The sequence below is a fragment of the Pantherophis guttatus genome, chromosome 17 (genome assembly GCF_059756535.1).
Source record: "Pantherophis guttatus breed Tessera chromosome 17, ASM5975653v1, whole genome shotgun sequence".
NCBI lineage: Eukaryota > Metazoa > Chordata > Lepidosauria > Squamata > Colubridae > Pantherophis > Pantherophis guttatus.
Window position 1 is genome coordinate 16836735 of NC_142079.1, and position 12898 is coordinate 16849632.

The window sequence follows — 12898 nt, forward strand, 5'->3', positions numbered from 1 at the left end:
GACCTTTTATATATAGGGCCTGACAAGGGGGGAAGTATTATATTTGCCAGGACCCTACAAAAAAAGTTCACTCTAAAGTCTTTAGGATATGTGAACAAATACCTAGGCGTACAAATCATCACCACACCAAAAGGTTTTGCTCTCTCCCAAAAGGAAAAGATAGAGGAACTCTTGGTGAAATGTAAAATGGAAGATAGCAAGCCAACGGCTATCCCAATGCAGACCGACTATTATGGATTGGCACACAAGCATAGCCCAGAGTTCCAAAATAATACTCTATTTAGGTCAGTGATCGGCTCATTACTATATATAAGTAACTGGAGCCGTCCAGATATTGCCCTGGCCGTAAACCTGCTATCTAGACAAGTGGAACATCCTACCCATCCACTGGTTGGCCATTAAAAAGCTATTAAGGTATCTCAAGACCACAGCAGATTACGTGCTTCGCTTGGAACCTGAGAATAGAGACAAGGCCCAATTAAAATGCTTCGCGGATGCGGACTGGGCCGGAGATACCAAGACACGTAGGAGTACTTCGGGCTTCTTGGTACTATTAAATGAGGCACCCATCCATTGGCATGTGGGGCAACAGAAATTTGTTTCGTGCTCCACCGCTGAGGCCGAATATGCATGCTTATCAGAGGCAGGGAACGATCTGATATGGTTTGATGCCTTAATTTCTAGCATCTGGACACCACTGACTTTGCCCATCCAAATTATAGAAGACAACACCGGGGCCATAGGCATTGCCAAAGCCTATGCGGTGGGAAAAAGGTCCAGACATATCGATATCCGCTATCAAAATGTTAGGCAACTAGTAGAGATGGGGTTTATATCTTTATCACATTGTCAGACCAAATATCAGACAGCTGATATTTTCACAAAACCTCTACCAGCAGATAGGCACAAAGATTTGTGTAAAAAGTTATGTCTCACAGGGTAAAATTTGTTGTGCATTGCATTTGTATGTTTGCATGCCATTGGCTCGCAAGGAGGGGAACTGTCAAGTATTTGCAAGCCATTGGCACATATATCATACAGACACTAGTGGAGGCAGAAAGTGCCCCCACCCCTATGTGGAGAGGAGGGGCTTACACTGAGTATAAAACCCCCTCTAACCTTTCCACCATGCTCTCTTTTACGTTTGTTCTCCATGAGACGTGATCTTTGATAGGGGTAGTCACACACGCTGTGTGCCCCCTATCCTAATGGATATTAAGACAGCCTTTGTATATAGTTAATATGTTTTGTTATATGAATAAATACATTTATCACATTTATTCATGCATCTGCCTTTGGACTCTTCTATGCTCCTGGGTGTTTCTACGATCCCAATTTCCACATAAACTTAATTCTGTTCGTTGGTGTTATCTTCGTACTAATCAATATACTAGAGGCTTATGTTTTTGCTGTTATGCTCGCCATACTTGGCTTAACAATTGGAATGATTACCCTAAAGCTCGACATAGTTTATCAAAAGTAGGGAATTATAGTTATTGTACTGATTATTATTGGCTCTGGGGAACCTTTAATTCTTCTTTGTATGGACCTAATATTGTGCCTGAAATGTATCCTGATAATTTTCCTATTTTTAACGCTTCTATGTGGTTCTTTTTTGACAAATATGCAACCAACGTACACCCTCAGAACTATCAGTGTGCTGCTATTGGCTACTTTTCCCTACCTGTGCAGATTGGTGCTCTCTCTTCTTCTTCATGACAATGCCGTGCTTCATTAGGTCCTACATGTAATGATGAAGTTATCATTGATACACAACTGTCCTCTCTCAATACTTTGGCCGTGCTGTGGCTGGAGCTATTACTGGGGTGATCACCTTAGGGGCTTACCCTGGAATAATAGCTCAAGAAAATAGACATTCTATCTTGGGTTTAACATGTCGCCTGGAGAAATCAATTAATGCCACTGCTGCTATTGTTCGTGATCTCCAACATGAAATTGAGGACCTGAATGAGGATGTGCTCCAACAACGTTTTGCTATTGACTATTTGTTAGCACAACAAGGAGATTTTTGTAAACTTGTTGGCCGTCGTGGATGTGCTGTTCATTTTCACTCTTTGAACAAAACCATTGAAGATGAACTTGCTAAACTCCAATCATATTTTCAGAATAATGTTCATGCTATTTCCTTTTCTTTTGACTGGTGGACCTGGCTTAAGCAGTTGTTTTTTTTATGCTGTGATTATTATTGTCATGTTAGTTGCTTGCTGTTGTTTCATTCAGTGTATTCCCTGCTCCTCTTTCTCTGCCTCCTCATCAAATGCAATATATTCAAAAATCTTTGTTCCCTCAAAATTAAATAAAAAGAGGGGATATGTAGGAATCTGCAATCTGCATATGTGCAGGGATTTTCCTGTCTTGGATGGCAAACCTCAGATAAGGAAGGTTACTTGCACGTAAACACCAGGAAATTACATTAGAAGATAAGACCCTAACTCTGTAAATAAGAGGAACAGCAGGAGAGGAAATGGGATATATGTGTATTAGACTTTAATTAAAGTCTAACATTATAAGTGCTTAAGCAAAGCAGTAATGGTTAACCAAAGACTCTAGTTACCTGGAAGATTCTGTAGCCAATGAGATGCTGCCAAGTACCCTGTAACTTGAAAGTAACAAACTATATAATGTCACTATGTAAGACAATAAAATCACCACATACATCCTCAACCTTTGTGTGTGTGTGGTCTCTACAGGTAACATCATCATCAGGTAATGAAATGTATGTAATAAATCAACCAAGCTCAGAGAGCCCCAAGGACCCCAAAGTAGGAAACCCCAACACCCATGCATTACATAGCACCATGCTTGCATGCTTCCTCAGCAATTCTAGCATCCGAGGAAGAGCCAATGAATTCAGTGTGACTCTTTGTGGGGTGGGGGGGGGGGGTAGGGAGTGGTCCTTACCTGGAGAAATGCTTTTGCTAGACCGCTTCATGCAAAAATCGGCCAGCTCATTGTTTAAGATGATTCCAGTTTGCTGAGAATAGACCATTGAGCCAAACCTAAGCACAGAGAAAGCAGACAGGGGAGGGGAGAAGATGGATGGGACCATTGCATTGAACAAGAGGCTGCTGTGAATCTGGCTATGTGGTCTCAGGCGGCTGCTCTGAATGGGGCTCCAAGGGGCTCAGCTAGTACCTCATCCTGGAATAGAGATGGGCAGGTCCTGCCAGGATCATAGGCCCCAGAGGCCTCCTCTGGAAATCTGATGGGAATGCTGTTTGTGCTAGCCTATAAAAGAGCCACCTCTCGGGGCCCTAGACCTCATGACGAGGAAAGCAGCCCCAAGAGACTAATAGGGAGGGGTCTCCTGGCCTCTCTCTGCTGAACGGACAAGAAAGAGGCAGGGACAAGGGGAAGACAACCCTTTCAGATAGATTTCCCCTGCCCCAAACTACTTCTATTAAACTATTTAAGAGCTGAGGTGGCACAGTGGCTAAAATGCAGTATTGCAGGCTAATTCTGTTGACTGTCAACAGTTTGGCAGTTCAATTCTCACCAGCTCAAGGTTGACTCAGGCTTCCATCCTTCCGAGGTGGGTAAAATGATGACCCAGATTGTTGGGGGCAATAGGCTGACTCTGTAAACCCCCTAGAGAGGGCTGTAGGGCACTGTGAAGCGGTATATAAGTCTAAGGGCTGTGGCTAGTGCTATTTCCTCTGTCTTGGAAACTCCATATCATGTGTCCTCAGAGAACCCTTTTCCTGCCAGCCTCAGCAATGGCCCCCGTCTCAGACTGGCATTCTTGGCACGTCTGCTAGGAAGGAAGGCCTCTCCTTAAGGAGGCAAGGCTGCTCTGCCAGCTCAGAAGCTCTTGGGAGGGGACTCTGGAGAGACAGGCCTTGACTCAGTCCAGTGAAGGGGGCAAACAACATTTTGCCAGCTTTGCCTGTGGGACCTTCGGTTAACAAAGGAGGAGCAGGATTGTGCCTGCAACCAATGTGAGAAGCACAAGCCCGACTGGGTCAGCTTCCCACATGGAATTGTGGGTGGACGGTGCAACTGGGAGTGGCTTTCAATGGAGTAACCACCACTCTGCAGACCGCTTCTGCAGAGACCCTAACTGGAAGGAGGTGAGACCTCCTGGACATGGAGGGCCAAACGGTCAAGGCTGCCCTCAGCCTCACATGTCCACAGCTGCCCCCACTTACGGGTGGTTGATGGTGCTGGTGGCTGACACAGCACTCCCGTCTTCTGCCAAAACGGCCACGTGGGAGGTGCCAAAAGGTGCCATTTTCAGCTGGGCCAGGTCATAGTGGCTGGTTGGGTGGTCTCCCCGGCCATCAATCAACTGCCTGATGTGGTCAGCAAAGGCATCTGACATCATCTCGTGGAGAACTTCCTGAAAGGGTGGGCATTCCAGTCAGGAAGGAGACCTGCCATGGGTGGCCCTGAAACCACCTTCCAAAATGCCCACAAGCCAGGAGGGTCGTGAACAGAATGTGGAGTTTCTGGACAAACGTGGATGGACAGTAGAGCAAGGGAAGCCGAAGGTTCTGGGCTCAGAGCCTCCTTTCCCAGCAACTGAGCCATACAGCTCATCGCAGAGAAAGATGTTTCCTTTTATGGTGCTCTGTGCCCAGCAGAAGGGGGGGCACACAGGAAAAGGAAGACTCCCTTTTCTGCATTAACCAACAGTGTGCCAATGCCTCAGGTCAGGGCCGCTGTAAATTAAATAGCTGGCCTCTTTATCCTTCCAGCATTTTCATCCAATATGAAGTCAGAAAACCTTTTATATTTTCCTTACTCTGCTTGTAATTGAACGTTTTATCTTTATTTGACTTCTCTGAGCTGTTGCAAAAATCAGTTTTTTGTATATTAATTAGAAATTCAGGACTCTCGTTTCATATCACATGCAAACAGTGGTGAGGACCGAAAACCAGCCTTTAAGTGCTGATTTTCATGATGTAATCTAACAGTTGGCACATTTTTTTCTGTGCTGTGAACAGCATCGGAGAGTTCTCGGGGCCATTTGCTCCCTTCAAAATAATTGAGGGAGCTAAGCTGCAGAAAAATATCCAGCTCATTTTTATAATGTTTAGGGGACAATTAAGGCCTACCTTGCAAAGAATGGTTTGGAAATATAGGCTATAAATGGTAAATATGTAAAGAATAAAATGGATATTAACTTCCACTTATCTGGAAGTTTTTTTTAAAAACCCAATAAGAACGTTGTCCTTGCCATCTAAGAATAAAAATCCGAGGAGCAAAGTACCAGGTTTTGACACACATTTACTAGACATGCAAGTGGGCATGAGGATGACTCTAAGCACTGAGCTGCTGACCCTAATGCAATTCCAAAAATCTGAAGGCAGTTCCAGGAAAGACCCACCTCTTTTATTTTAGAAAAATTAGGATCATCTAATTTTGCTCTTTGGCCATTGGCAAACTTCAAGGTCTCTGCAATGTAGTGATAGACCCTCGCTCTTCTGTTTGGCTCTTCCAGATCCACTTTGGTGAAATTGAACCCTGAAAGACAAGGAGAGTTGTGGATGACCTTATCATCAATAGACTTAAAAACATGTTTACAGGCAGCCCTCGACTTACAGGGACTTATGAGCCGGGGTGGCACAGTGGTTAGCATGCAGCATTGCAGACTAATTCTGCATTCCACTGCCAGGAGTTCGATTCTGACTGGTTCAAAGTTGACCCAGCCTTCTGTCCTTCTGAGATCGGTAAAATGAGGACCCAGATCGTTGGGGGCAAGAGGCTGACTCTGTAAACCGCTCAGAGAGGGCTGTGAAGCACTGTGGAGCGGTATGTAAGTCTATGTGCTATTGCTACGACCAGAATTAGGACCAGAACTTCTATCACTAATTGTGACTGATTTTATGATCTTTTTGCCATGGTTGTTAAGTGAATCACACATTTGTTAAGTAAACTTGGCTTCCACCATTGATTTTTCTTGTTGAAAAGCTCCTGGGAAGGTCATAAGTGGTACTCTGGGATGCTGCAACTATTGTAAATATATGCCGGTTGCCAAGAAGCCAAATTTTGATTATGTGACCATGAGGTCACCGCAACAGTCATAAGTGTCTGTACCAGTGATAAGCCACATTTTTCAGCACTGTCACAACTTTGAACAATCATTAAAAAAATGTTTCTAAGTTGAGCACTACCTGTTATGCTCAACTAAATAACAAAATTCTGTAGACAGAACAATATTGTTTCCACATGTCAGCTCTTGATATCTTTACTCCAAACACCAAGAATGCAACAAGAAGAACATTTGCATTCTTAAAACACATCAATAACCCCATTGATGAGAGCCTCAGATGATACCTCATCTGACAAGAATAAATCAAAGGAGCTAAGATTCCGATCTCCAAAAGCAAGGTGATTGCAACCAAGTATTAAATGTACCTTGTTTGATTGCTATTATATTTCCTGCAATTTGCAACAAATTGATTTCACATTGTTTCAGGCTTGTTATTTGAAAAACCACGTAATAACTAATATAAATTTCATCAGCTCCACTTTCCTTGAAGAAAGGTTATTGATTTATAAGACAAATTAAGTCCTGTGGGACTTCAAAATCAGTGATAATATTTGTAATAGCCCAATAGCTTAAGAATATAAAACAATGAATATAAAGTAAAGAAATCCTTCAAATAGGCAGATTCCCCTTGAAATCCTGGAGACAGCAACACAAAAGCACCCTCTAAAAAACCCAGGAAATGTCTGAATAAGCTAGGTTCTGGAAAACAAACTCCTGCTGTCTGCGGTTTTCTTCTCAATTAGCATAACTTCCCTAGGAAAGGAATCCCTTTCACAAGAAAAGGTTCAACTAATGCCTTTAAACAGTATTAGGCAGGAATTAACCAAGCTCTGTAGAAATGAGCCACCAAATGTTACAACCGATTAAATTATGAACTGGACTATCTAAGCTTCACTTTGCTGGCTGAGAAACTGACAAACAATCCAGATAGGCAGCAGGAAAGTCCTGATAAAGAGATAGGATTGGGAAGGTTTCACAAGGACCCATTGTGAGTAATATGACAAATCTTGGAGCAGAAATGACAAATGCAACCAACTAAGTGTGAACACAAGCCTTGTGAAAAAAGTCACATAGATTGACAGGTTATAAATAATAAACTTTCTGTATAAATATCTGAGCCAGCTTTTACTCAGGGCAATTCATTTGGACTGCTGTCCCAAGAGTCAGGCTTTCTATTTCTGCAGAAACAAACAGCTGGAAAACGACATTCCTCATTCCAGAGTGTTCTTGGCCAACAACTGGACCAAAAAAATTAAATGTTTACATTGAATAAAACACTGAGATAGATCAAGCTTATTTTTATCTCTACCAAAGTTTTAAAAACAGCTGCCTTTGAACTAAATGGTTACAAAATAACATTATTAAAGTCTCACTTCACTAAAAACAAATATTTAGATCCTGTTTTTAAATTGAATTATTATTCCATAAACAAAGTTTTCATGGGAAAGGGCCCCAGGCACTTGCCTTCTTACAGCCCTGCCCTCTTGCGGAATGCCCCTTTCCAGTAGGCATTGCGATTCTCGCCCAGAACCCCTGATAATAATTCTCAAGATGAGCCTAAAGACCTAAATGCTGAATTTCCCTGTTCAACTGACCAACCTCGGATGAAGGCCCAGCTGAAGGACAGGAGATTTGTTACGAAATGGGGTTGAGGGGTACCCCGGACCGTGAACCAGCTCATGAGTAAACACACTGAGACTGAAATGATTCTGACAGAGGCGTCTTGTGTAAAAATATAATTTACTTTAAAACATTTAAAAAGCACTATGTCTTTAAGAAAACACATTAAAAACAAAGTCTTATCTGGGTATGTGAAACAAGGCTATCTCCCTAGATCCCTCTCCACAATACCAAAACAGTTCACGAAAGAATAAAGCTAGCATGAAGGTAAGCAGCTTCGGCGTCGATACATCATCAAGGCAATCATAATGGGAGCAGCACGAGCTTCACAGCTGAAAGTCACCTGAAGTAAAAACAGTTCAAAAAGCAAACATTGCTTGAAGCTTGTGGGAGGAAGAAGGTCCAGCAACAGCAGTCCCGATGATAGCTTGCGTGCTACAAAACAGCAAAAGGCAAGCATCCGTGGGAGTCTCTCTGTAGCAGCGTCTGGAGTCCTTATCTGCATTCTTCTCCCATCTGCGGCGTTGCAACAAGCTTCCTGCAGGAGCTGTGCATTTAGGCCTAGATCAGACTAGGCCCAAGTAGCAAGCAAAAGGTCCTTGCTTATATAGGGAGTCAACCTGCAATTAACTAGGGCGGGGAAGGCTTGCAGGTAATTGCCAACAGCAGATGGCTTGATTAAAACCATATTGTTTGTGAGTAGGCAGATAGCCACAGCAATCCTGGAAACATTCGTGACAATCCCCTTCTCTGCGGCTATTTGACTGGTTAACAAACATACATTCTACATTGGGTACATATATACATCAATGGTAAGTACATTCACATAACCATCGACATTTTACCCAGAAGATAGAGGTGTTGGTCACGGGGCAGCGGTTTGGTAAACACGTCCGCTACCTGTTCCTTGGTTTCACAATACACAGTCTTAATGAAACCTGTTTCCACCAATTGCCTCACATGTTTGATTTTAATATCAATATGGCGCGATCTCTGGCCTACAGCATCGGCTTCCGATATGTTAATGGCAGCCATGTTATTCTCATAAACTTTTATAGGTTGCATGGGCTGCCTCCATAAGCTTACCAGAAGATCGTCAAACCAAACTAGGTTATTGGAAGCTTTGGACAAACTCACATACTCAGCTTCCGCTGTGGAGGTTGCAATTAACTTCTGCTTCCCAGAGTACCAATACACGGGGCTACTATTTAGGTATACAATGTACCCCGAGGTACTTTTTCTAGATCTAACATCCCCTGCCCAATCGGCATCCGAAAAACAACTCAATCTTAATTCTCTAGTTGCTTCTGGTTCCAATAACAATGAATAGTTCACAGTACCTTTTAAATATCTCAGGAGTCGTTTGATTCCGCTCCAATGGTACTGTGTGGGATGTTCAGAATGTTTAGATAACACATTTACACTTAGACTGATGTCCGGTCTAGTCCAATTTGCAATGTACAACAACGACCCAATCACGGACTTGTAAAGGGTCTTATCCTCAAACTCCGTACTCTCAGTGTACATATTCTTAAGGAAGTCTGTTGTCATAGGGGTATCGCATGGCTTCGCCTCTACCATGCTACACTTTTTAAGCAATTCCTGAATCTTATCTTCCTGAGAGAGCCGAAACCCCTTCTCGGTTTTTACGAATTGCACCCCTAAAAATTTGCTAATGTGACCTAATGGTTTTAAGGCGAAACTCTTACTTAGGTCCTCAGAGAACTTCTTAAGCCTGTTCTCTGATCCACAAATATATAGTATGTCATCGACGTACAACAGTACTGTTTCCCTAATGCCCTGATCTTCCTTGACAAAAACACACTCGTCAGCCGATGATGGTAAAAAGCCCATCTCTCTCAGGCTTTTTGTGAGACACTCGTACCATCGCTTACCAGATTGTTTTAAGCCATATAGGCTCTTGTTCAACAACCACACATCGTCTTCCCGATGGCTTACTCCCTGAGGAATCCTCACGTACAGCTCTTTGTCTAACTGGGCGTGCAGGTACGCGGTCTGAATATCGAACTGATATACATGTTCGCCTCGCATGGTAGCGATGGTGAGAGCTGTTCTCACGCTCTCAGGGCGCACCGTGGGCGAGAAGGTGTCCTCATAATCGTCAGGGAATCTCTGCGAAAATCCCTGCGCCACTAGTCTCGCCTTATAGATAAAGCCCCCACCTTCAATGGGCTTTTGCTTGAAAAGCCACCTGGTGCCGATCACCCTCTTGTCCTTGGGCAATCTTGTTGGCATGAATACATCGAGCCTTCTCAGGCTGTCTAATTCTGTATCCATGGCGGCCAGCCACTTCTGTCGTTCATGGTCAGGTAAGGCCAACACATCCTCATATCTCTGAGGGGTGGCCAAAACCTGGTCGACTGAGGTAACAAAGTCGTCGTACCTCTTAGGCTTATTGCCCCTGGTAACCCTAACTGGTCTGCCTTTAGGGGAGTCACTTACATCGGAGTCGTCCGATGAGTCATCTACCTCGTGACTATCACTATGCGTCTCAGAAGCTGGGCGCCTATCCTTCCTGGCTACCCCCATCTTGCGCTTCAATACCCCTTTCAAGGGTGCCTGGGATGCACGCTTCCCAGAACCAGATGTATCCCTATCCTCGGGTAGGTTTTCCGATACATCCTCCGATTGCCTATGACGACTACGGGAAGGGTTCCGAGTAAGAATCTCATTGGCATGGATCTTACTCCAGTTGGCCCCTTCGTGAAAAGTGGCAGACCTTGATATCATTAATTTCCCGTTAGGGTAGGCAAACCTAAATGCCTTGGAGCCCTGCTCATAACCAACAAATCTCAGTTTAACAGAGATTGGGTCTCCCTTTCTCCTGAGCTCCTTCGGGACAGGAACATCGGCCATCACCCTGAAAACATGGAGGTGTGCCAAGCTAGGCTTATGGCCGTATAGCACCTCGTATGGGGTCTTCTGCACCACGCTAGACCACACTCGGTTCAAGGTGTAGTTCGCGTATCTAACTGCTTCTACCCAGTACGCGAAGTCTAGTCCGGAATCCTCTAGGGCGCACCGCATCATAGTTTGTAATACATCGCTGCGCTGTTCTGCAACGCCATTTTGAAACTTAGAGTAAGGCGCGGTGCGTAAGTGGACTATACCCTTACTCCTCAACCAGCTGGAGAACTGCCTGGAATTAAATTCAGTCCCCCTGTCGGTTAAGATCTTCTTAACTCTGACCTGGTGCTGGTTCTGGACTAAGTTACAAAATTCCTTAAACTTAGTCAACGTTTCACTCTTGGACATTAGGGGAAAAACGAATCCAAATCTGCTATGGTCGTCTACTATGGTAAGAAAGTACCGTCTCTTACCCACGGAAGGTGCGAATGGACCCACCAAATCCATGTGGACGAGCTGAAACGGGTGTTCAGAGTACCTCTGAGACTTCTCAGGCGCAGATTTCGCCTTCAACTTTGCACTCCTACAAATTGAACAGTCTAGGAATGTGTTACAGTCATTGATCTTGGTTCCCCTTGAGTGTTCGGTTACCTTTTTTGCTATAGGAAAACTCACATGACCTAATCTACGATGCAACAAGTGAGCACATTCATTGTGCAACGGCTCACCTGTAGCAATTGCATTAGCATTTTCAGGTTTCCTACTATCTGACTCTAAGTTAAAATTTAAAAACTTTTTATTAACTTTACATTTGTCTTTACAAGGCTTCCTCTGGTGAAAGTCTTGATCCTCATCACCTAGTTCTAACTGTGATTCATTGTTACTACCAACTGAGATAACATAATTGCTATCACTGCAGGACTCAGCATTCATATTGGGGGAATAATAAGGCAAGCCACCTATCTTCAAAACCTCCCCAATCACACATTTGTTGTTTTTGATCACAGCTGTTCCTCCTGAGAACAGAATCTCCACTCTAGGGTTCTCAGATATCCTCATCAGGCTTAGCAGATTATGATCTATCTCTGGTACATACAATGCTCCGTGAATCTTCCCTATCCCAGGGATATAAACATCTCCAATGCCAACAACATTCACCTTTTTACCGTTTGCAACTTTGACCATGGATTGATGCCTTCTCATATTAGCAAACAACCTTCGGTCACTGACAACATGGTTACTGGCTCCACTGTCCATTAACCATAGTTGCTCTCGCTGTTCCCTTGTAAGCTCTGACTCAGTAGTTTCCACTATACCTACAGAGCTATCATTAAACCTGGGATTGTTCCCTTTGTTGCCTCCATTTGGCTTTTTACCCCTTCTGTGGTTAGGAACATCTATACTTGGCTTTCTACCAGGAGGCAATGGCCTCCTTTTACATTTATTATCAGAAGGTGCCTTTGAACATGCCCTAGCATTCACATTTTGTGGGCAATCCCTTCTATAATGTTCTCTTGAACCACAATTGAAGCATTCTCCGATAGTATATGCTCTATCTGAACTATCGGGCCTTCTTAAAGGTTTTTCCTTTTTGTGAAAAGCCGCCCTGCATTTTCGCAAGTTATCTTCAGTAATCAGTCTGCCAGATAACACTTCTAAAGATAAGTTATTACAACTAACATTATCCAGTTGCGATATAAAATTATCCCAGCTAGGGTCAAGGGAATTGAGTATAACAGTAATGAGGGTCTGTTCAGACACTGTTTCCCCCCTCAACATCAATTCCTGCCTTAACCTGTTTAACTCACATAAGTGTTCATTAATATCTACTCCCGCCTTCAACTTTGCGGAATAGAACTCCCTATAAACTCTGTTTGTAACATGGGAGCTTTTTGAACAAAATAGCTTATGTAGTTTCAGCCAAACTTCTGTTACGGTCAGGTTACTAGGTATACTGGGATATAGTGCAGGGTTAATGGACATCAATAAAATACAAAAGGCCTTATGGTGTAAAATATCAACTTCTAAGGACCATGGTCTAGGTGGGGGTTTTAACAGCAACGATAAAACATTTTCTTTCATTAAAATTACTTGAATACTTTTAACCCATTCCTTAAAATTTCCTCCACCCACACTTAAACTTTTAAAATTAGGAGGAAGGACCTGTACATTATTAAACATGGAAATAGACATTAATTGATGTTCAAAATGTGGTCCGTCCTGGAACGGGCAATAAGGCATTGGAATGGAAGCACACAGCACAGTGTCTTCCATCTGGCATTCTGACGATCGTTTCTCCCCAATGGGAGGGATTAAAACTTCACGTTGTGCGGATGCAAAACTCATCCTGGCTTGATCACAAAAACTCGAGGGTCCTCTCTGGTGCACATCTCT

The 12898-nt window shown here is 43.4% G+C and overlaps 1 protein-coding gene across 9 annotated transcripts in view; it reads right to left on the minus strand.

Moving 5' to 3' along the window:
- Window positions 1–12898, minus strand: part of GGT5 (gamma-glutamyltransferase 5) — a 112400-nt gene that overhangs the window by 28958 nt on the left and 70544 nt on the right. For 5 of the 9 annotated variants that reach the window (XM_087880629.1, XM_087880628.1, XM_087880630.1 and 2 more), the window contains 4 exons: window positions 5351–5487; window positions 4170–4360; window positions 2923–3020; window positions 2576–2620 (listed from right to left, as the gene is read on the minus strand). In XM_087880629.1, the coding sequence (XP_087736755.1) occupies window positions 2576–2620; window positions 2923–3020; window positions 4170–4360; window positions 5351–5487 (471 nt within the window). The remainder of the gene's footprint in view (window positions 1–2575; window positions 2621–2922; window positions 3021–4169; window positions 4361–5350; window positions 5488–12898) is intronic. The other 4 variants (XM_087880631.1, XM_034438569.3, XM_034438566.3 and 1 more) reach the window with 1 other exon arrangement.